The 24939-nt window shown below is 37.8% G+C and overlaps 1 protein-coding gene across 6 annotated transcripts in view; it reads right to left on the bottom strand.

The window, feature by feature from the left end:
* The window catches only part of LMBR1 (limb development membrane protein 1), a 249167-nt gene that overhangs the window by 110891 nt on the left and 113337 nt on the right, over positions 1 to 24939 (bottom strand). For all 6 annotated transcript variants that reach the window (XM_064367704.1, XM_064367741.1, XM_064367593.1 and 3 more), the window contains one exon: positions 3562 to 3665. In XM_064367704.1, coding sequence (XP_064223774.1) covers positions 3562 to 3665 — 104 coding nt within the window. The remainder of the gene's footprint in view (positions 1 to 3561; positions 3666 to 24939) is intronic.

Below are 24939 nucleotides of genomic sequence, written 5' to 3'. Positions count from 1 at the left end.
TATTCAAGTTATTGTGCTGAATCTACCAATTAGAAATGTTTCTAACCTCTCTGCAGTATCACTTCAGAAACTAGATGTGTCAAATGTAACCAATGAGCAAACGGCTTTAAAGGAATATACACAAATATACGTACTTGTTAGCCAAATACGTTCAACATTTAATGACTGTGATCAATCATAACAGTTTCAATAAAGCAGCTAAGTTAATAATTCTAAAAGTACTGTGTAAAGAACCATGTATCTTAAAAAATGTTATTTAGAACTTACACAGATAATTACCAAATGATTCTAGACTACAGAAAGACACATTAAAAGGCTCCATGTATACTTAACACATTTAGACTTAACTACACAATATTAACAACCTTTCCAATTTATATGTGACTGATTTTAAAACTGAAAAATATGAGTATTTTTAAATAGCATGCCTTTATTAGCTTAATTTTAAAACTTTCTAAACCTTTCTACTAGGGTCTGGAACACACCTTATTTTCAAACAAGTTTGCTTCAAACTATGCTAGGTTTAATGCTCAGGCTGATTTATTCTGCTTCAGTACATGCCATTTCAAAATGAGAAACATATTTTGGAATTTTAAAACTGCCTGAGATAGCAACTTGTGAATAATTAAAAGATGACTGTACTATATTCAGTTGCTTGCTTTGAGTCCCATATTTTATAGAATACTTAGTGAGAATAAGTATTCTAGAATACTTATTAGTGATTAGTGATTACTGAAATTTATAGAATACTTACTAGTCAAATGCATTTAAAGACTATCTGGAGGATAAAGGTAATTTAATAATAGCTAACATTTACTAAGTGAAGTCCTGCATTACATGAATAATCACATCTCATTTAATCACCAAAATAATACGATAAAGTAAATATTATTGTGACACCCATTTTACAGAAAGAAACCCTGAGGTTTAGATGAAGTTAGTTACTTGCCCAGGCTGATGCCAAATGTTTTCTCGGTTGTAGCTTCACTATCTCCCAATGACCTCTTTTCCTCAGCCTATCAGTATAGTCAGACTCTCCAACTTTAAAATTATTCTTCCTCCTCTACCTTCGAGTTGTAATCCCATCTCCCTCCTTCCCTTAATGGCATTAACAACTGAATTCTTTAATTTGGTTTTCTACAGCACCTATCACAATTTCACAAGTCGGACAAACGGCAGTCTTACTGGGCTCCACCTTATTGCTCTCTTTTTAAGTCTTCTGCTGTGTTTGGGAATAAACTGGCTTCATAGTTGCCTGTATCCTACTATGAATTGAATACAGTTGCCTGTATTCAATATTTCAGTCCCATTTGAGGTCACCAAACACAGCTAGTGACCCTCGAGGGATTTTTAGGGAACCAACATAGTCAAACATGTGCTAAGAAAAGAATATTATTTTAATTATGTATAAAAAGACTAAAAAAATGTTTAAAATAGAGGAAATAAGTGCTGTGCTATCGTAGGTGTGAAATACCTTTATTTACCTTCTAGGATCCCTCCTCAGCTGATTCTCCCTTTGACCTTAAGTCTATAAGAGGGAACAGGAGAAAAGTGACATGTCACTGGGCCTTTTTGTCAAGTTTTTTTTTTCTAATTCTGGAGATTATTGCTAATTCTTCAAACAGATTTAGCTAAATTCCTTTCCTAATTGGTTACTTCACATGAAGGGAAGAAAATAACTTGGGAGGCAAAGAGTTTGTCCATATTACACCCTATTATTTTAAATAATAATCTATTCCACTAGATTTTTATGAAAAGTATAAATTAGGTAGATACTGCTTATAATGCCAAATATGAAAGTATATTTCCCACCAAGCTTTATCAGTTGTTTTTTGTATGTGGCACTATTACACAAGAGGTGGTGTCAGGAAGAGGGAAGAACTTTGCATACTTGAAGCGAACGTCACACGCAATGCCATAGAATCCGGGCAGGACTGACTCGGCACGGGGTCCACAGAACAGGGCTGTGCACTGTGTGGAGTGTGCACTCCTTTGTACTCCTTTCCTTTGTGACCTGCACGAAGTCTAAAATGCGTATTTATCTCTAAATATACTCAAACAGTAGATGAAAACATTATTTTCAAACATCCTATCCCAGCTTCTCTGTTGCCTACAACGTAAAATTCAAATTACCAGCCAGAGGACTCCAGTCCTCCAGAATTCGACCCTGGCCAGCCACTTGTGCACCCTCATCTCTCTCCATTCTCCAGTATCTAAGTACGGCCATTCCTGCAATTCTATCAGAGCTCCGGGCCTCTGCTCAGGCCTGGAATGCCACAGTCTAGCAAACCCCTGCTCATCCTTCAAGTCCCAGCCCAAGTCCAGGTTCACTTCCCCTGCGAAGCCAGCTCAATTCCCCAGACAAATCAAGATATCCATTCCTTTTAGGGTTTCCCACAGGACTTCATTATATAAAAGGGCTTCAAACGGCATCTTATTTCTTTACCTCTATCACTTCTCCCACTGTCTGACCCTTGAAGGCAGGCGCTCCATCTTTCCATCTGTGTCCCCAGCAAGCTCCTATAAGTAGCATAATAACTGCTACTTAAGGAATTGCTTAATAAAACTCTGAATTCTCAATAAAATTCATTCTCTATTGAATGAATGAATATCCATCAAAAGTTATGGTTCTAAAATTCTACACAAATTGCCTTCTCAAAAGTCTTCAATGACCTCCTTTCTTCTTGCTGTTCATTCTTGGTTTTTGTTTACTTCTGAGACAGGGTCTTGCTCTGTCACCCAGGCTGGAGTGCAGTGACGCGATCACAGCTCACACCACAGCTTCAACCTGCAGACTCATGCAATCCTCCCACCTCAGCCTCGAGAGCAGCTGGAACCACAAGTGCCCATCACCATGCCCAGTTAACTTTTTTATTTCTAGTACAGACAGGGTCTCACTATGTTGCCCAGACTGGTCTCGAAGTACTAGCCTCAAGCAAGCCTCGCCTCAGCCTCCCAAAGTGGTGGGATTACAGGTGTGCGCCACTGCAACAGCCACTGACTAAATTTTAATTGCCAGTCTTAAGAATACATCATGATTTTTAAAATTCCAACATATAAAAGCCAGTTTTCTTAATGTCAGGTTTGACTGCCAGAGTCATTCATTCTGACCCTGGTACATTTACTAAATGTGAAATCAGCTGTCAGTTTTCAGCTGCAGACTATTAACACATGGAATAACAGCTAGACAACAGAAAGGGGAGCCCATGGAAATAACACTTTAACTGTCACTAACACTTTAACTGTCAGTCACTTCAAACTAAATAAGATACCCTAAGAAAAGAAAAAAAGCTATTATATCAGGTTTATCCATTACACTAAATGTACACATATTGTAAAAGCGCTCACAGGTCTAAAAGACGTCTCTCTCTCATGGACATGCAAAACAATTCAATATGTAGACTTATTCAAGTTATTGTGAACAATGTTAATATTACTTATTATTCATTTAATTTTTTTTATATTCCATTTAAATAATTTAAGTCTGCTTTTTCTAGTTCAATGTGAATGATACTGAATTCCTCACTTAACAAATCTGATTCCAATACTAGATTCACTTACTTTTTTCAGGCCAGCAAAGCCTTCTGATTCCAGAAAGAAAAAGGCAAAGGGCATCAATACAAATAAACAAAGGTTGGAAAAAAGGGAAGCAAGATTCCACAAACCTATAAAAAGGATAACAAGAAAAGAAGAAAAACAGGTTAGATATTGAAACTGTAATCTTAATCAAGATCTAAACTTTTAAATAGTAAAAATAAACATAAGTAACAAATGAGATAAACTTAGAAATCATAAAAGAATTATAGTACATATTTATTTAAATTTTTTTAACATTGTAATTTACACCTATTGGGAAAAGTCAGTATAGAAATTAATGTTTTTTCCCATGCCCTAAAATAAATTCACTAAAAACATGACGTGTGCAGAGATCCAAAGAAACAGCCTCTTTAGACATATAGGCACCGGAATATTTAAATTAGAATCACTAGCGTTTATTGAGCCCTTAATAAATGCCAGATACTCTACTGAGCATTTTACATGCATAATCCCATTTAATTTAAGCCTCATAAAAACTCTAAAAATAATAATTAGCATTTATTGAGGCCTTATGTGCCAAGAACTATTCTAAGTGATTTACAGATATTATCCAAACTCATTTACTCGCCCAGCAATCCCACGAGGCAGGTAACATTACTGCCCCAATATGACAGAAGCATGAGCTGGCTATGTAACTTGCTAAGGCTGTATAGCCTGCAAGTGGCAGAGCTGACTCTTAATTCCTGGGATTTTAAAAAATCACTACATCACAGAAATTTTGGTAAATAATCCCAAGTGGGAAAGAAAAAGTCACAGAGACTGGCAATCTCAAAGTGACCTTTTCTTCCTTTGGCACAAAATGGCAACTAAAATAACAAGAACAGATTTAGTAAAAGACAGAGCCCTGTTACGTATGTCATTGGGAGGGTATTTGGCCCAACATGTCATATCAATTTTTTACAGGCAAAAAACTAAAATTTAAAACTGAATTTCAAAATGATGATGAGGATAATCATTACAAAAGTTTATAAAATTAAGAGTCAAAGATTTATGCCAAGGATAAATTCAATGAACTGTATGCAATTATAATTTGATGGTTTTGAAAGTAGGCAACTGATGCTTTTTCAACACCTTTATTTCCAAACAGTGCTAAAAGCAGTGGAGGTCCAGTGATGAACAAACAACACCTCTGCTCTCACAGTTGTTCCTGCTACAGATACGCATGCAGAGACTAAGCTGAGTTGGCAGTGAGTACAGGGAGCAGAGCTGTCCCCAACTACTGCAGTTATGAATAAACATAAATGTTTGTACCTGTCCTAAGGCCCTTTGGAATGAATAGCATGCAGTATAAACAAACACAATTAATTTAGCACTTAATATGGGTCAGCTGGGGAGATTCACTTCCTTTAGTAGACAAGGTAATATAATAAAATCAACTCACAGTTTTGTATTCAAAAATCTATACAGATATAAGAAATTTACAACATATATTTATCTTTATAGAAAGTAAAAATTTTTAGAAAATAATACCTTAACATCTTTTCGTGGAAAAACTGCAATTTGAACTATTTAAAATTTTTTTAGAATTTAAATTTAAAAAAATTTAAATACTTTTATACTTTCCAGCCTTTAACAAAAGCCAAACATTCTGTTTTCTTTATTCAAAAAGAGTATAATTAGAGTCAATTATTTTATTGTGCTAATAACCAGAAGGGCACATGGAATGATGGCTGCATGCACACAACTCAGTTCCAGGCAGCCCTGGGTTCACATCCTGTCTGCACTTCCACGTGACAACTTTCAGCTATAAAATACAGCTAATGACAGGTCTATAGATGTTGTTAAGTATTAAATAATGCACGTACAACAGTTGGCACAATGCCTGTCATAAAATAATCATTTAATGAATTTTTGCTTTGATTAACAGTTACAGTACCAGAGGCTACTAGTAACAGTGCTGTCAGCTCCCACACCAACTACCATCCTTCCTGAGACTCCAGGCTCACTTGCTAGTTTTCCCTTTCATCTTCCTTTCTACCAGGTATATCAGCTCCTGGTTTCTGTTCCTAGAAATAAGGGTGTATCCAGCAACAATCTCCTCCCTCCCCCAACAGGCTATGGGTAAAGGTATCATATTTGCAACTTTTAAAAATTATATCTAAAGAGTAAATGGATCAAAGCTGTACCTTCCAGGTCCAATTCATAACCTAAAGTACAGGGTCTTTGGCTTCTCTTTTTCCTGCCCAAGAGCATTTTCTATTGTTTACAGTTTCCAAGTAAGTTACTTGCAGACATGTGAGGTATAACAATAATTAGTATTATGTAAATTACATAATTACTATTATTTAGTAGGCTAGAGAACCATGATTGTTACTCTACTGCTTAGTTTAGGCATGGTGAAAGAAAGAAATGTCAGTTTCATCATTTGTGTTACAAAAGATAAAGGTCGGTGTGTCAAGAATTATACTCATTTTACACAAGACAGTTTTAATCCAATTAAATATTTCACAGTCCTTTTAAAAAAAACATTTTTAAAAGTTATCTACTACAGGTATATCTACAGTAGATAACTTTTTAGTTAGTTATCTGGCGTCTAGTTAAAGAGGACTGCATGCTGCTTTACTGTGCTTTGCAGATACTGTGTGAAGGTTTGTGGCAACCCTGTGGTGAAGTCTATGGGTGCCGTTTTCCCATTACCACGTGCTCACTTCATTTCTCCAAGTCATATTTTGGTAATTTTCACAATACTTCAAACTTTTTCATTATTATTAAATCTGTTATGATTTGTGATCAGTGATCTTTGATTATTAATTACTATTTTCATGTTTTGGGGCACATCAAATTGTGCCCATAAAAGATGCCGAACGTAATCAATAAATTGTTTGTGTTGACTACTCCTCCGATGGGCCATTCCCTCATCTCTCCCCCACTCTTAGGGCCTCCCCATTCCCTGAGACACAACAATATTGAAACTAGATCATGTAATAACCCTACAATGTCCCCTAAGTGTTCAAATGAAAGGAAGAGTCACCCATCTCTCACTTTCAATCAAAAGCTAGAAGCTTAGTGAGGAAGCATGTCAAAAAACAAGATAGGCTGAAAGCTAGGCCTCTTGTGCCAGTTAGCCAAGTTGTGAATGCAAAGGAAAAGTTCTTAAAGGAAATTCAAGTGCTACTCCAGTGAACACACAAATGATAAGAAAGCAAAACAGCCTTATTGCTGATATGGAGAAAGGTTTCATGATCTGGATAGATCAAACCAGCCACAACATTCCCTAGAGCCACAGCCTGAGCAAGGATGTAACTCTTCACATCTATGAAGGCTGAGAGAAGTGAGAAAGCTCCTAAACAAAAGTTAGAAGCTACCGGAGGTTGGTTCATGAGGCTGAAAGAAAGAAGCCGTCTCCATAACATAACGGTGCAAGGTGAAGCAGCAAGTGCCGATGGAGAAGCCGCAGCGAGCTCTCCAGGAGATCTGACTAAGGTGTTTGATGATGGAGAAGCCGCAGCGAGCTCTCCAGGAGATCCAGCTAAGGTGTGTGATGATGGAGAAGCCGCAGCGAGCTCTCCAGGAGATCTGGCCAAGACCATCGACAATGGCTGCACTAAACAACAGATTTTCAAAGTAAACAAAAAACAGCCTTTCACTGGAAGAAGATATCATCTAGGACTTGCTAGCCAGAGAGAAGTCAATGTCCGACTTAGAACCTTCAGTGAACAGGCTGACTCATTTTTTAGGGGCAAATATGGAAGGTGACTTTAAGCTGAACCTGGTGCTCATTTACCATTCCAAAAATCCTAAAACCCTTAAGAATTATCCTAAGTCTACTCTGCCTGTGCTCTACAAACAGAACAACAAAGCTGCCCAAGATGACAGCACTTATGTTTACAGCATGCTTTATGAAACAGTTTAAGTGTACTGTTAAGACTTACTACTTGAAAAAAAAAAAAAAAGATTTTCAAAACCCTACTGCTCACTGACAATGCACTTGCTGATGGAGATGAAAGAGCCCTCATGGAGATGTGTAAGAAGATTACTATTTTCATGCCTCACACAACATCCATTCCACAGTCCATGGATTAAGGAGTAATTTTGACTTTTAAGTCATATTATTTAAGATACATTCTGTGAGGCTATAGCCGCTACAGATTCCTCTGAGGGACTGCGCAAAGTACACTGAAAACCTTATGGAAAGGATGCACCATTCTAGATGCCATTAAGAGTATTAGTGATTCTATTTCTCCACATCCTCTCTACGAACTGTTGTCTTCAGATTTTTTAATGATTGCCATTCTAACTGGCATGAGATGGTATCTCAATGTAGCTTTGACTTGCATTTCCCTAATGACCAGTGATGACGAGCATTTTTTCCTATGTTTGTTGGCCTCATGTATTCTTCTTTTGAAAAGTGTCTGTTCAGAACTTATGCCCACTTTAGAATGGTTTTGTTTTTTTCTTGTAAATCTGTTTTAGTTCTTTGTAGATTCTGGATATAAGTCCTTTGTCAGATGGATAGATTGCAAAAATTTTTTCCCATTCTGTTGGTTGCCGGTTCACTCTAACAATCGTTTCTTTTGCTGTGCAGAAGCTCTGGAGTTTAATTAGATCCCATTTGTCTATTTTAGCTTTTGTTGCCAATGCTTTTGGTGTTTTAGTCATGAAGTCCTTGCCTATGCCTATGTCCTGAATGGTTTTGCCTAGGTTTTCTTCTAGGGTTTTTATGGTGTTAGGGCTTATGTTTTAAGTTTTTAATCCATCTGGAGTTAATTTTAGTGTAAGATGTCAGGAAGGGGTCCAGTCTCTGCTTTCTGCACATGGCTAGCCAGTTTTCCCAACACCATTTATTAAACAGGGAATCCTTGTGTAAATTAGTTCAACCATTGTGGAAGACAGTGTGGCAATTTCTCAAGGACCTAGAAATAGAAATTCCAGTTGACCCAGCAATCCCATTACTGGGTATATATCCAAAGGTTTATAAATTGTTCTATTAGAAGGACACATGCACACATATGTTCATTGCAGCACTGTTTACAATAGCAAAGACTTGGAACCAACCCAAATGCCCATCGATGATAGAATGGACAGGGAAAATGTGGCACATATACACCATGGAATACTATGCAGCTATAAGAAATGGTAAGTTCATGTCATTTGTAGGGACACGGATGAACCTGAAAACCATCATTCTCAGCAAACTGACACAAGAACAGAAAATCGAACACCACATTATCACTCATAGTCAGGTGTTGAACAATGAGAATACATGGAAAAAGGGAAGGGAGCATCACACACTGGGGTCTGTGGGGAGGGGCACTAGGAGAGGGACAGTGGAGGGTAGGGAGTTGGGGAGGGATAATATGGGGAGAAATGCCAGATACAGGTGATGGGGATGGAGGCAGCAAACCAGCTTGCCACGTATGTACCTATGCAACAATCCTGCATGTTCTTCACATGTACCCCAGAACCTAAAATACAATTAAAAAAAAAATATATATATATATATACACACACACACACACACATATACAAAAATGGAATTAAAATTATATATATATAAAGAATATTTGTGATTCATAGGAGGTCAAAATATCAACCTCACCAGGAGTTTGGAAGAAGTGATGGGTTTGAGACCAGTGGAGGATGTCTCTGCAGATGTGCTAAAAACAGCAAGAGGACTGGAATTAGAGGTAGATCCTGAAGATGTGACTGAATTACTGCAATCTCATGATAAAACTTGAATGCATAAGGAGCTGCTTCTTAGGGATGAGAAAAGAAAGTGGTTTCTTGAGATGGAATCTACCCTGCTGAAGATGCTGTGAACGCTGTGGAAATGACAATAAAGGATTTAGAATATCATAAACTTAGTTGACACCAATTTTGAAAGAACTTCTACTGTGAGTAAAATGCTGTCAAACAGCATCACATACTACAGAGAAGTCTTTTGTGAAAGGAAGAGTCAATCAATATGGCAAACTACATTGTTGTCTTATTTTAAGAAATTGCCACAGTCACCCCAATCTTTGGCAAAATCAATGCAAGACCTCCACCAGCAAAAAGATTACAACTCGCTGAAGGCTCAGATAATTGTTACCATTTTTTAGCAATAAAGGCATGTACACATATTGTTATTGCACGCTTAATAGATTACTTTACAGTGTAAGTATAATTTTTATATGCACTGGGAAACCAAAAATTTTGTGACTCACTTTATTGCCACATTTGCTTCATCGCAGTAGATGGGAACCAACCTGCAGTATCTCCAAGATATGCCTGTAATTGTTAGGTATGTAACATAGCAGGCGTTGTTCTGGATGCATTAAGGTGCTACCTTTTTCTCTGAGACTGGGTCTCACTCTGTGGCCCAGGCCGCAGTGCAGTGGTGCAATCATGGCTTACTGCAGCCTTGACTTCCTAGGCTCAGGTGATCCTCTTGCCTTAGCCTACCAAGTAGCTGAAATTAGAGGCACATGCCACCATGCTGGGCTGATTTTTGTATTCTTTGTAGAGATGAGCTTTTGTCATGTTGTCCGGTTTGGTCTCGAACTCCTGGGCTCAAGCAATCCACTCACCTCGGCCTCCCAAAGTCCTGGGATTACAGGTGTGAGCCACTGCACTCAGCCAGGCGCCACCTTAATATTTTATGACAAGGTAGGTCCTCCTTTTTACAGCCTTCAGGTTCAGAGATGTGCCCTTGTCCCACAGCAAGAAAAAGTTAAGCCATTCCTTCTAATATGCTATAATGTTTTTAGGCAATATAAATTCCCCCATTTCCTAAACAACTATTTTTTTTTCTTTTGAGATGGAATCTCACTCTGTCACCCAGGCAGCAGTGCAATGGCACGATCTCAGCTCACCACAACCTCTGCCTCCCAGGTTCAAGCGATTCTCCTGCCTCAGTCTCCTGAGTACCTGGGATTACAGGCACACACCACTGTGCCAGGCTAATTATTGTATTTTTAGTGGAGAAGGGGTTTCGCCATGTTGGCCAGGCTGGTCTTGAATTCCTGACCTCAGGTGATCCACCCGCCTCAGTCTCCCAAAGTGCTGGGATTACAGACGTGAACCACCGCGCCTGGCCCCTAAACTTCTTATATTCTTTAGAGATGCTTGCAAATGTATCATTATAAACTCTAGATCAAAGATCCATAAGGCATGAATATATTTCTCCTCATTTTTGATTTTCCAATATCTGCTAAAGTGCTGAGGAATCAATAAAAATGGGTTCCATAAACAAACAATATTACAATCCATATAGCTAAATGTTAACAGGAAAAGACCCTCTCAGGAAAAAGGGTCACAGGCTGAACTAAAGTAGTCTTAGAATTAATTCTCAATTGTCAGTACAAAATGAACAAAACCGTAACATATACAAAAATAAGAAATATTAATTTTAACAGCCTTATTGAGCTACATAAACTACACATAGAGTATACCATTTGATAAGTTTTGTCATGAGAATGCACTAATGACACCATCACCACAATTAAGCTAATGAACATAAACACATCCATCACCCCCAAATTTTCTCATATCCTTTTATAATCCCTGCATCCTGCCACTCCCCACCTGCCCCAGATACCCAGTCAGCCACTGACTCTGCACTTTAGAAAAGATGGATTTTCTAGAACATTATACAAATGGATTGTGTGATATATGCTCTTGTTTTTATCTGGCTTCCGTTATCTAGCACAACTATTTTGAGATTAGATTGAATCGCTATTGGATCGTATCCATTCACCTGCAAACAATTTATCTATGTTGTTCCCAATTTGAGGCTATGAAAAATAAATCAGTCATAAATGCTCATGTACAAGTCTGTGTGGATTTATGTGATCATTTCTTTTGGGAAATATTTAGGTCATATAATAGATACATGTTTAACAATTTAAAAAATGCCAAATGTTTTCCAAAGTGGTTGTATTTTACAGTCTCTCACCAGCAGAGATCAAGTTCATCCACATTTTCACCAAAAATAATATTTTAACCATTCTGGCAGGTGCACAGTGATATCTTATTGCTGTTTTAATTTGCATTTCTCTAGTAATGATGTGAACATCTGTTCATGAGCTTATTTGTCATCCATTTATGTCTTTTTTAGCTAAGTGTCTCTTAAAATCTGTTGCCCATTTTTTCATTTCTTTTTTTTAATGACTGAGTTTGGCAAGTTCTTTATATGCTCTGAATACAGGTCTTTTATCAGGTACGTGATTTGTGAATATTTTCTCCCAGTCTGTAGACTCTCTTTATTCTCTTATCAACATTTTTAAAAGAACAAAATTTATTAGAAGTCCAACTTACCAATTTTTTTCTTTTATAGATTGTGCTTTTTTTATCCTACCCAAGAAATTATGGCCTAGTTCAATGTCACAAAGACTTTCTGCTATGTTTTCTTCTACAAGTTTTATAGTTTTAGGATTTACATTGAAGCCTATGATCCCTTGAGTTACATTTTGCGAATGGTGCTAGGTATCGAATGAAGTTCATTTTTTGCCTATAATTAACCAATTGTTCTCACACCATTTGTTTAAAACATAATTATCTTCCCGATAAATTCCCTTGGCACCTCTGTCAAAAAATCAATTGACAATATATGTTTGGATCTACTCCTGGACACTCTATTCTACTGATTTGATCTGTTTATCTTTATGCTAATGCCACACTTTTTTTTTTGAGACGGAGTCTTGCTCTGACACCAGGCTGGAGTGCAGTGGTGCATCTCGGTTCACTGCAACCTCCACCTCCCAGGTTCAAGTGATTCTCCTGCCTCAGCTTCCCAAATAGCTGGGATTATGGGAGGGTGCCATCACACCCGTTTAATTTTTGTATTTTTGGTAGACATGGGGTTTCACCATGTTGGCCAGAACTCCTGATCTCAAGTACTGCCCGCCTCAGCCTCCCAGAGCTGGGATTTACTGTAGCTTTGAAAAAAAGTCTTTAAGTAAGATAATCAATCCTCTTAGTTATCTTTCAAAGTTGTTTAGGCTATTCTAAGTCCACAGAATTTCCATCTGAATTTTAGATCAGCTTGTCAATTTCTACAGAGTGTGCTGGAATCTTGACTGGTATGGTGTTGAATCTATAGATCAATTTGGGGAGAAATGACATCTTAATATTGCTGTTACACACTGAATGCTTCTGTCCCCACCCCCAAATTCATAATTGAAACCCTAATCCTCAGCATTAAGGTCATTAGAGATGGGAGTCCATGGGAGGCAGTTAGGTCACAAGGGGGCAATCCTCATGATGGGACGGTGCCTCTATAAGAGGAGACAGAGGAGAGCTTGCTTTCTCTCTCTGCTCTCAGCCATGAAGGATGCAAGGAGACTACCAACCAAGAACCAGGAGTAGGGTCTTCATCAAGAACCTAACCACGGTGTCACCCTGATATGGGACTTTCAGCCTCCAGAACTGTAAAAAATATTTGTTTCGTAAGCCACCCAGTCTATGGTATTCTGTTATAGCAGCCCAAACTGATAAAGACGAGCATCTTCTAATCCATGAACACAGTATCTGCCTCCACTTATTGTGGTACTCGAATTTCTCTCAACAATGTCTTCGAGTTTACAGTACTGAAGTCTCACACATCCCTAAGTATTTCATATTTTTGATGCTACTGCATATAAGTGATATTGGGTTGTAAATTCAATTTCCAATTATTAATTGCTAGTATATAGAAATACAATTGGATTTTGATCTTCTATCCTGCAACTGTGCAAAGTTTACTTATTGGTTCTAATAGCCTTTTTTTTTTTAACATCCAGCCCAAAATGTCATCTAATAGTTTTTTTATAACATATTCCATCAGAATTTTTGCACAGAAAATATCATCTGTGAAATACAGTTTTACTGTTTCCTTTCCAACTTCAGTGACTTTTTAAAAAAAAAAAAAAAAAAAAACCTCCAAAATGTGTCAGTCATGTAAGAACTGTGAAGAAAAAAAGAAAAAGAAAAAAAAACCCTCCAAAATGTTAAATGGAAGTGGTAAGAACAGATGTCCTTGCCTTGTTCCTGATCTCAGGGGGCAAACATTCATTCTTTTACCATTAAGTATGATGTTACCTGTAGGTTTTTTATAGATCCATTTTTTTTTTTTTTGAGGCAGAGTCTCGCTCTGTCGCCCAGGCTGGAGTGAAGCGGTGCAATCTCTCAGCTCACTGTAACCTCCACCTCCAAAGTTCAAATGATTCTCCTGTCTCAGCTTCCCAAGTAGCTGAGACTACAGGTACACACAACCACACATGGCTAAGTTTTGTATTTTTAGAGAGAGACAGGGTTTCACCATATTGGTTAGGCTGGTCTCGAACTCTTGGCCTCCCACAGAGCTGGGATTACAGGTGTGAGCCACCACATCTGGCCTGATGCATTTTAAAGGGGATGAGAACATCCCCTCTAAGGCCTACTTCACTGAGAGATTTTATCAGAAACGGATACTGAATTCTGTCATATGCTTTTTCCGCATGTATTGTGACAACTATATGACTTTTTTCTATCGTGTTAATCAAGTCACATGGCTTGGCTTTGCAAAAGTCATGATGTATTATCCTTTTTATACAGTATTACATTTGATTTGCTAAAATTTTATTTAGAACTTAAGCATCTATGTTCGTGACAATGGTCTGCAGTTTTCAGTTTTCATGTACTGTCTGTCTGGTTTTGGTATCAGAGTAATCCCAACCTCAATGAATTAGAAAATATTCCCACATCAATTTTCTGGAGGAGCCTGTGCAGAACTGCTACTATTTCCTCCTTAAATATACAGAACTGACAATAAATCCCCTTGGCCTAAAGCTTTATTTGTGACAATGTTCCTAACATTCCCAGAATATTTCAGATAACTTTAATAGTTTTTGCCTTTTAAGGAAATTTGTCCATTTATCTAAGTTGTTGAATTTGTTGGCATAAAGGTGTTCACAACATGCCATTATCGGCCAGGTGTGGTGGCTCAACCTATAATCCCAGCACTTTGGGAGGCCGAGGCAGGAGGATCATGAGGTCAGGAGTTTAAGACCGCCCTGGCCAAAATGATGAAACTCTGTCTCTACTAAAAATACAAAAAAATTAGCCAGGCACAGTGGCAGGCGCCTGTAATCCCACCTACTTGGGAGGCTGAGGCAGGAGAATTGCTTGAACCAGGGGGCAGAGGTTGCAGTGAGCTGCTATCACGCCACTGCACTCCAGCTTGAGTGACAAAGTGAGACTCCGTCTCAAAAATAAATAAATAAATAAATAAATAAATAAAATGCCATTATTATCCTTTTAATTGCTGTACAATGTATAGTGATGTCAACTCATTCCTAATACTAACAATTAATCTCTTCTTTTTTGCTGATCACTCTGGCATTGCTTATCAATTTTACTTTTCTAAGTGATTTTCTCTGTGTTTTATTTCATTGGTTTCTTCCCTCATGACTTTTTAAAAAAAATTTTCCCATTTGTTGAATCTGTGGAAACTGATTTGAGACCTTTTTTCTATTGTAACACAGGTATTTCTTGCTATAAATTTACCTATAAAAACTTCAGATACATCCCACCAATATTAAAATGTTTTTTCATTTTCATTCAGTTCAAAGCACTTTCAAGTTTTTCTTTTGATTGTTCTTTGACCAATGAGTTATTGTAAAGTATGTTACTAATTACCAAATACTCCGGGATTTTCTAGATTGTTTCTAGGTAAATTTTCTGACACTTATCACCTAATTTCATTGTCCTTACACAGCCTGTCTTGTATGACTTGAAATCCTTCTAAACGTATTGAAACTTATTTTATAGCAAAGAATGTGATCTCTCTTGGTAAATGCCCCCATAGTACCGGAAAAAAAGTATGTTTTCTATTGTTGGGTGGAGTGTTCTATAAATGTTAATCAGGTCAAGTCAGTTGATAGAATGATTCAAATCTTCTATATCCTGTTTTTTTTCTTTATGGTCTATCAATTATTGAAAGAGGGGTATTGAAATATCTGAATGTAATTATGGATCCGAGTATACTTTCTATCTATTTTTCTTCATGTACTTAACAGCTATGTCATTAGGCAGATACATGTTGAGCATCGTTAGGCTCTTCGGGTGAACAAACACCTTTAACACATGAAATGATCTTCTTTATGACTGGTAATATTCTTTGCCCTTGTCTGATAATCATATAGCCACTCCAACTTTCCTCTGATTAGAACTAGCACAGCGTATCTTTTTTCTCCTATTGCCGTTAACCTAGTTTTGTCTTTACAGTGGGTATCTTGCAAGCAGATATGCTTCATTCTTTTTTTCATGTTCAATTTCATAACCTCTGCCTTTTAGTTGCAGTGTTTAGAACACTACGTTTAAAGTGATTATTGGTAAAGTTAGGTTTCAATCTGTCAACTTGGTTTTTGTTCTCTATTTGCCCCATGTGTTGGCTTCCCTTCCCATAGATTTAAGTATTTTTTATGATTCTATTTTATTTCCTTTATTTATTCACTATAGCTTTGTTGGGCTATTTCTGGTTTGTCTTCAGGTTTATCATATATGCCTTTAACTTATCACAGTCTGCCTTCAGATGATTTTATAGGTTGCTCTGCCTGTGGAGTAGCCATTCTTTCATTCCTTTACTTTCTTAATAAAACTTGCTGTCACTTAAAAAAAAAAAAAAAGATAACACTTCACGTAGAGCATGAGAACTTCACAACAGTGTACTTCCATGGCTTTCCTCCTGTGTTAAATTATTGTCACATAATTTACTTGTACACATACAGTAAAACTCATAATACATTGTTACTGTTTTTTAAACAGCCAATTATCTTTTCTAAAGACATATGATTTTTTAAAAGCTCTTCTATTTACCTATAAAAATGCCACTTCTAGTGCTCTTCAATTCACTTTGTAGAGCTAGGAGATGAGTTAAGACATAATCGCTCAGGTTTGTTTAGCTCACAGTCCCTAGACATCTATATCTCCTACCAACTTCCTACTGCATGAATGACAACCTTTAACATTTTTTAACGTACAGCTCTGCTGGTGATGAAATTTTATGTTTTGTGTAACTGACACTGTCATTATCTTGTCTTTGTTTTGAAAAACATTTTCACTGGGTATAGAACTAGATTGGCTGGGATGTTTTAGTAGAATCCTCCCTCAGTGTCTATGGAGGGATTGGTTCCAAGACCTCCCACAGATACTAAAATCCACAGATGCTCAAGTCCCTTATATAAAATGGTGTGGTATTTGCATACAACCTATGCACATCCTCCTATACACTTTGAATCATCCATAGGCTACTTATAATACCTAATACAGTGTAAATCTATGGGCTTTATTGTTTAGAGAATAAGAAGAAAGAAGTCTGTACATGCTCACTACAAACACAACCATCTTTTTCTCAAGTATTTGTGATCCATGGGGTTGAATCTATGGATCCAGGACCCTGGGATCCCGAGGGCTGACCGTGCTACACTGTCACACTGTCAACTGGCCTGCACTGTTTCCCACTAGAAACACGCTGTGATTCTTATTGCTCCTCTGTACTTAATGTGTCCCTTTTTGTGGATGCATTTAAGACTTCCTCTTGATCCCTGATTTTGAGCAATCACATTATGTGCCTTGGTACAGTTTTCTTCATGTGTCTTGTTCTTATAGTTCTCATCAGTTTTGGAATTTTTCTATCATTAATTTCTCAAATATTTTTTCTTAACTCCCTGCCTTTAGAAACACTAACTACATCACTGATACCCTGTGTGTTAGCCCATTTTGCATTGCCATCAAGGAATACTTGAGGCTGCGTAATTTATAAAGAAAAGAGGTTTATTTGCCTCACAGTTCTACAGGTGGTACAAGAAGCTTGGTGTCAACATCTGCTCTGATGAGGGCCTCAAGCTGCTTCCATTCGCGGTGAAACACGAAGGGGAGCTGGCATATGCAGAGATCACAGGACAAGAGAGGAAGCAATGGAGAGGGGGTGGTACCAGACTCTTTTTAACAACCACTTCTTTGAGAATAAAGAACTTACTCACCCTACCTCCCAGTAGGGAATCATCTATTCATGCGGATCTGCCCCACTGGTGCAAACACCTCCCACTAGATGTACCTCAACACTGGGGATCAAATTTCTCTTTTTTTTTTTCTGATATGATGTCTTCCTTTGTCCCCCAGGCTGAAGCGCAGTGGCACAATCTCAGCTCACTATAACCTCCACCTTCCAAGTTCAAGTGATTCTCTTGCCTCAGCCTCCCAAGTAACTAGGATTACAGGCATGTGCCACCACAACTGGCCAATTTTTGTATTTTTAGTAGAGACAGGGTTTCATCACGTTGGCCAGGCTGGTCTTGAACTCCTCGCCTCAAGTGATCCACCCACGTAGGCCTCCCAAAGTGCTGGGAATACTGGTGTGAACCACGGTGCCTGGCCCTGGGAGTCAAACTTCAACATGCGGTATGGGGGAATAAACATCCAAACTATAGCACTATTGTCACTTTTCAGCCATTTCTTAAATCTGTTTCACATTTAAATAGTTTGTTTGCTTTTTAAATGGAGTCTTTCTCTGTTGTCCAGGCTAGAGTGCAGTGTCATGATCTTGGCTCTACAACCTCCATTTCCTGGGTTCAAGCGATTATCCTGCCTCAGCCTCCCGAGTAGTTGGGACTACAGGCATGCACCACCACACTCAGCTAATTTTGGTATTTTTAGAAGAGATGGGGTTTCGCCAAGTTGGCCAGGCTGGTCTTGAACTCCTGACTTCAGGTGATCCGCCCACCTTGGCCTCCCAGTGTTAGGATTACAGGAGTAAGACACCACGCCTGGCCCACTTTTGAATAGTTTTCTATAACTATGTCCTCAAATTCATTAATCTCCTGCAATGTCTAATCGGCTATTAATCTACTATTTTATATACCTTCACATCACATGCTATAGTTTTCATCACTAGAAGTTTGTTTTTTTTTTTTTTACAACTATTACATCTCGATATGTTCACCATTTCCTCCAAGTTTCTGGAACACATGAATACAGTGGTAAGAACTGTTTTCATGTATTCATCTACCAATTCTGAGGTCTCAGTTGCAGACTAGGGGTAGGCACAGTGGGCAGGATCCCCATGCCTTAATCCTCAGACTTCCATGAATACGCTGCATGGTGTACTGGTTTTCTGGGACTGCTGTAACAAAGCACCACAACCTGAATGGCTTCAGGCAACAGAAATCTATTCTCTTACAGTTCCAGGGACTAGAAGTCTGAAACCAAGGTGTCAGCAGGACCATGCTCTTTCCGAAGGCTCTAGGGAAGAACTCTTCCTTCTCTCTGCAGGTGGCTGCCTGCAATCTTTGGCATTCCTGGGCTTGTTGATTCATTATTTCACTCTTAGCCTCTGTCTTCACAGGGCCTTCTTCCCTGTGTGTCTGTCTCTGCTTTATGTTTTTAGGGGGGAAACCAGTCTTTGGATTTGGGTCTTCACTAATCTAAGATGACTTCATCTTCACTAATTATGTCTACAAAGACTGTATTTCCAAATAAGTTCACATTCTGATGTTCTGAGTGAACCTAAGGACTTTGCAGATATAATTAAGGTTATGGACCTTAAAATAGGAGGATAGCAAGACCATTTGGGATTATCCAGGTGGGCATAATCTAACCACATGAGCCTTTCACGTGATTTTTAAACACACACACACACACACACACACACACACACACACACACACACACACACACAGAAGGAGAGAGAGAGAAAAAACAGAAGAGTGCAGAGAACTTTCTCCTTAGCTGGAGTCAGAGAGATGCAGCAGAAGGGAAGTCAGAGAAGAATCTTACCCACCTTTGCTGGTAGCGATCACGTGGAAGAGAAGAGAAATGAGGCAAGAAGCCTCTAGAAACAAAGGCTGGCACCTGACTGACAGACAGGTAGGAAGGAAATGAGGGCCTCAGTCCTAAAACTACAGAGAAACAAATTCAGCCAACAGTCTGAAAGCAAATTCTTTCCCAGAGCTTCCAATGAGGAAGGCAACCCTGCAAACACCTTGATTTCAGCCTATGAGACTACACAGATGGCCTTCATTCACCAGAAACAGAACAACAGTTTAGTAAAGTTTTCCTACGGGAAATGTTTGAACTGAGAAAATGATAACCCATTAATTCTATCCAGCAGTGTAAAACCAGATGCTTCGCTGTGCAGCTTTCTCCTTCCCGGTACCCTGCCTGGTAAACTCCAGCCCCGTCTTGGTCTCTCAAAACTCCTGGATTCTCAACCCAGAATACTGCTCAGCTCCACCTGGGTTCTCCCTCTCTGTACTGCAGTCTGGAAACTCTGTCAAGGCAGACCTTGTTTACCTCCCATCTCTGGAGATTACTGTCCTTCTTTGCCTGTAGTTTCTCAAAAACCTAGTTGTTTCAGGTGGGAGGGTATATGTCCAGTTCCCCTTACTCCACTTTAGTCAGACTATTAAGTGTTTAAAGTATTTCTCTACCAACACCTGAATATTGGCTTTTTGTTGTTTATAGATACAGCGTCTCACTTTGTTGTCCAGGCTGGTCTTGAACTGGCTGCAAGCAATCCTCCCACCTTGGCCTCCCAAAATGTTGGGATTACAGGCTTACCATGCCTGGCCTAATTTTTCATACGCCCACGTCTGAGCCTTAGTTCTCAATAACACAGGAAAAGCTCTGAGTATAAAACAGCAACAGCATGCTTATGCTTTACTACCTAGCTATGCTAATAGATTTGTTGATCATAGAAAATGTTGTAAAACTGTAGTTACCCGCTGTATTTCAAGCTAACCTCCCTAAATACTTACTGATATCCTTGTCCTTTGTTTAATTCTTTCAACATACAACTCAACAACAAAACAAAGTCTGTTTATTACTAAAAGCATAAGCCTCAAGTCCTATGTGTTAGTTTTCTCTTACTAGATGGAATATTGCTCCCTATTGTGCAATACCCATTCTCGTCATTCTCTCGCCCCAAATTCCTGAAACTTAACTATTCCAGTATACATTGCTACAACGGGACTCCAGGGTACTTCACCGATATCATCAATCTTATTCTTCTTTTTTCCACACTCTTTCTATAAGTTCTTCAATACATTTAGAAAATCAAGTCTAGTCAAATGATGTTGTGTTAGAAAATTTTAAACATAATGAAATAATTGCAGTGCCTCACTTTGGTTAAGCTCCTTTACACTATCCAGTGCCTGCTACTTTCAATTCACACTCAGAAGAAACACCATCACGTCAAGGAAAAAAGGTACTAGTTTTTTTATCTTCTCCAAAGAATTGTTTTAGATTGAAATAACCTCTGTCCTGTTTCTAATGAACTAAAATACATATTTATTTCAATACTTAAGCAGAACTGATACAACTGTAAGAATCTAAAATTAAAATTTGTTCAAAACAAATAAAAGCTTGCTCTTATTTTAGTACAGCAAGAAAAAGGTACAGAGCAGAAGAGAACCTAAGAACGTTTTCTTAAATGAGACTCAATAAATTCCTCACAAATTTCATAACTTACAAATGGCAGCCCTGGAATTAGATCCCAGGTCTGTTGCTCTTTCTACATTACTGATGATGTCTCCTACTTAACATTCTGGGTGAAAAACAAACAATGTTTTTAATTTTCTTACTATTATCTGACAAAAATAATGTATCAGTTTAACAAGATTTTACTAAAGGAAATAATGAATATGATATTCCATTAATTCTATCCATCAACATAAAACAAAATGCTGAACTGAGCCTGTAGTCAGTTTTGTAAAATGGAACAAACGTGTCTGCATTTGTTTTCTCGGTTGTTTCCACGTGGGTGTGTACATGTGCAGTCAAGGTTCTTAAAACACCAAGACATCTTTGAACTACAGAAAGGTTTTCAAAAATCTAACTTCGATAAAATATTGAACATACTCTATCAACTTAGTGTACTATAAAGTACTCTAACAAAAATCAAGGTATTCACACAATTTGTGATTTTAAAAACTTCGCCAGTTCTCATGGTAGACAGCTAAATGAGTAGCACTTTACATCATCTAACAAGCCTATTTGCAACTATCACAAATATATGAGCTTGAAGAGGGACTGCAACTCTCACTCAGTTTCCTTAGGTATACAATAGGCTATAATTCACAGGCCTCTTCCGAAGAACAGAAGATAAATTAACACCCAAAATGTTAAACAAATGTCAGTGCCTCTTCCCTGCCCTGTCTCAACATCACAAAATTGGTACAAGGCCGGACGCAGTGGCTCATGCCTGTAATCCCAGCACTTTGGGAGGCCGAGGCAGGTGGATCACCTGAGGTCTGGAGTTCGAGACCAGCCTGAACAACATGGAGAAACCGCCTGTGCAACAAGAGCAAAACCCCGTCTCAAAAAAAAAAAACAGGAACAAAGAAACTGAAAAGTTCTCCCCTACACCAGCATTTAGACCCTATAAAGACAACAAAGTGATGTGAGTTACCGCTAACATTAGCTCTCAACCCTTTCCTTAAAGAATTATTTCTCGTCGGGCGCAGTGGCTCACGCCTGTAATCCCAGCACTTTGGGAGGCCAAGGCGGGTGGATCACGAGGTCAAGAGATCGAGACCGTCTCGGTCAACATGGTGAAACTCCGTCTCTACTAAAAATACAAAAAATTAGCTGGGCATGGTGGCGCGCGCCTGTAATCCCAGCTGCTCAGGAGGCTGAGGCAGGAGAATTGCCTGAACCCAGGAGGCAGAGGTTGAGGTGAGCCAAGATCGTGCCATTGCACTCCAGCCTGGGTAACAGGAGTGAAACTCCATCTCAAAAAAAAAAAAAAAAAACTAATTTTTTTTGTATTTTTAGTAGAGACGGGGTTTCACCATGTTGACGGGGATGGTTTCGATTTCTTGACCTTGTGATCCACCCACCTTGGCCTCCCAAAGTGCTGGGATTACAGGCATGAGCCACCGCGCCCAGCCCTATTTCTTATTTTCACCAAAAAAATTTAACCAGCAAAACCTATATACATAGGTGATATTGAAAATATTTTAAAATGACAATGACAAAAACTAGGCATAGAAAATCAATTGCAAATAAATATACCAACTAATTAACAATATAAATATAGCACAATTGTAGGTGATTTTTTTTTTCTGGATATTCTTTCTATAAGAAGCATATAAAGTCCTCTAAAATTCACAAAGTATACATTTAAACACCTTTGTGAAACTCAAATTTCTCCATATCCCTGTATCATATAATTTTCCCCACAAAATAAACAAAAAGGGCAGAAAATAATAAAGCTAAACTGAGATGGGGATGCTGGGCTAGGCTCATTCATTAGCCACATGGCTCACTTTATTTACCAGTCTCTCTGAGTGCACAATTTAGATTTTAGCCTCAGCAAAATTACAAATTACCACGTGTTAGGGAGCCTCAAATATTGCTCTCATATTGTTGTAATCATGAATATACATCCTTGAAGGCTAAGGGTCCACTATGCTTTCATATTCAGAAGAAAAAAAGTTTAAAACTTATTTTTAACTTTTGACATCCCGAGAAGGATTTGAATTTTATTGTATAAGAGGGACATACTGTATATGTGTGATTAGAAAGATAAATTCTGAAGCATAAAAGGAGATTGTTTTTATTGTTATTGATCTATAAACATACATGCTTCCAGAATTTATCCTTCTAATCACACATGTCCCTTTTATACAGTAAAACTGAAATTTTCTGGATGTCAAAAGTTAAAAAAATAAAACTTTGCCCTAGGCAGCAAATGCTCCCAAGTCAGTAAAAGGTATCTATTCTGACTAGCCAATACACTTATTTAAAACAAAGATAGTTTATCAAAAGCTAAATGAAAAAATCTTTTTTCTTTCTTTTTTCCTTTTTTGAGACAGAGTCTCACTCTGTCGCCCAGGCTGGAGTACGGTGTGGTGCAATCTTGGCTCACTGCCACCTCTCCCTCTTAGGTTCAAGTGATTCTTGTGCCTCAGTCTCCCAAGTGTCTGGGATTACAGATGTGCACCATCACACCAGGCTAACATTTGTGTTTTAGTAGAGACAGAAGACAGGGTGAAGAAATCTTTATCAGCAGATCAAACAAGCAGCAATGTCTGTTAGACAACTGAAGAAAACGATTCAGCACCCTGAATCCAGAAGAGTTCCAAATACAAGTTAATTTAGTTTGTCAAGAAATTTAGATGCCTTTTTCATGTACTGATCAACCAGCTTTTTTTCAATCTAAATAATTAAATGCAAAATATTAAAGTTTACTAACTTAATATTTTAACTTAATATTAACTTAACACCCAAAATGTTAAACAAATGTCAGTGCCTCTTCTCTGCCCTGTCTCAACATCATAAAAATGGTCAAGGCCAGACACGGTGGCTCACGCCTGTAATCCCATCACTTTGGAAGGCCAAGGCAGGCAGATCACCTAACATCGGGAATTTGAGACCAGCCTGAACATGGAGAAACGGGTTCTCCATGTTATTCAGGCTGGTCTCAAATAAATAAATGTAAGAATTTCAGACACAGCTTATGCCAATCTAATAATAAAATTTGCAATTATAAGAAAGTAAAAATACTATGAGAAGAACATCTAATACGTAGATATAATATCGCATCTAACATATATTGCTAAGTAGTGATTATATTCTTGGCAATTTTGCAAAGCTTAGTAAATTTCTAACATTTTATAAATATGCATCAACATATACACATACACATTCCTTAATATTCTATAATTTTGATAAATCATTCTTAAAAATTACTGTTAGGGCCAACACATATACTTCATTATACATTATTTCATTATTAATTTGTAAGATAAATATTAATCAAATCTGTCTGCTTTAGAAAGGTAAAATTTTATACTTCCATATAGTAGTAAAACCCTAAAAATTCAGCCACAGTATAATGGCAACCTATTTGAAAGCTATCCAGTGCTCATCCCCAGAAAAGGTACTTGAATTTAAAGTTATTTAATCATGGTTTAAAATAAAACAAAACAAGACCAAATTTCCAGATCACCACAGGATGCATTAACTTCTAGCTCCATCTGCTGGAGTCACAAAATATTTCAAAATACAATATACAATACTATGGAGCAAATAATTTATCATTTTTCCTCATATAGACAAAAACTTTCATGAATTTAAATTTAAAAACTAATCAGAGTTCAGCCATATTCAATAATTTCCAAAATGACAAAAGTTCAACCATTATTTCAGTAGAACTGAAGATCTAATCCAATTATCAAAAAGTAACTTATACAATTTTTTAAAATTCTACCAACAAAGCATAAAGCCTTCTAAAAGAATCTGTAAGTCTGCTTTCAAGTAGTGTGAGGACTTCGGAATTATTAACCACTGCTGATTTGGGGTTAAAAGAGTCAGAGAGAGAGAATCTCAGAATTAGAATAGCCTCTGTTTATTTAGTTAGAAGAAAAATAAACAACAATTTACCAATGAGTTGTAGAATTT

The sequence above is a fragment of the Aotus nancymaae genome, unplaced genomic scaffold, assembly GCF_030222135.1.
Source record: "Aotus nancymaae isolate 86718 unplaced genomic scaffold, 86718_ANA_hifiasm-v0.15.2.pri h1tg000002l, whole genome shotgun sequence".
Taxonomy (NCBI): Eukaryota; Metazoa; Chordata; class Mammalia; order Primates; family Aotidae; genus Aotus; species Aotus nancymaae.
The sequence above is the reverse complement of the archived record's forward strand: the minus strand, read 5'-3'. Positions and strand labels throughout refer to the sequence as shown.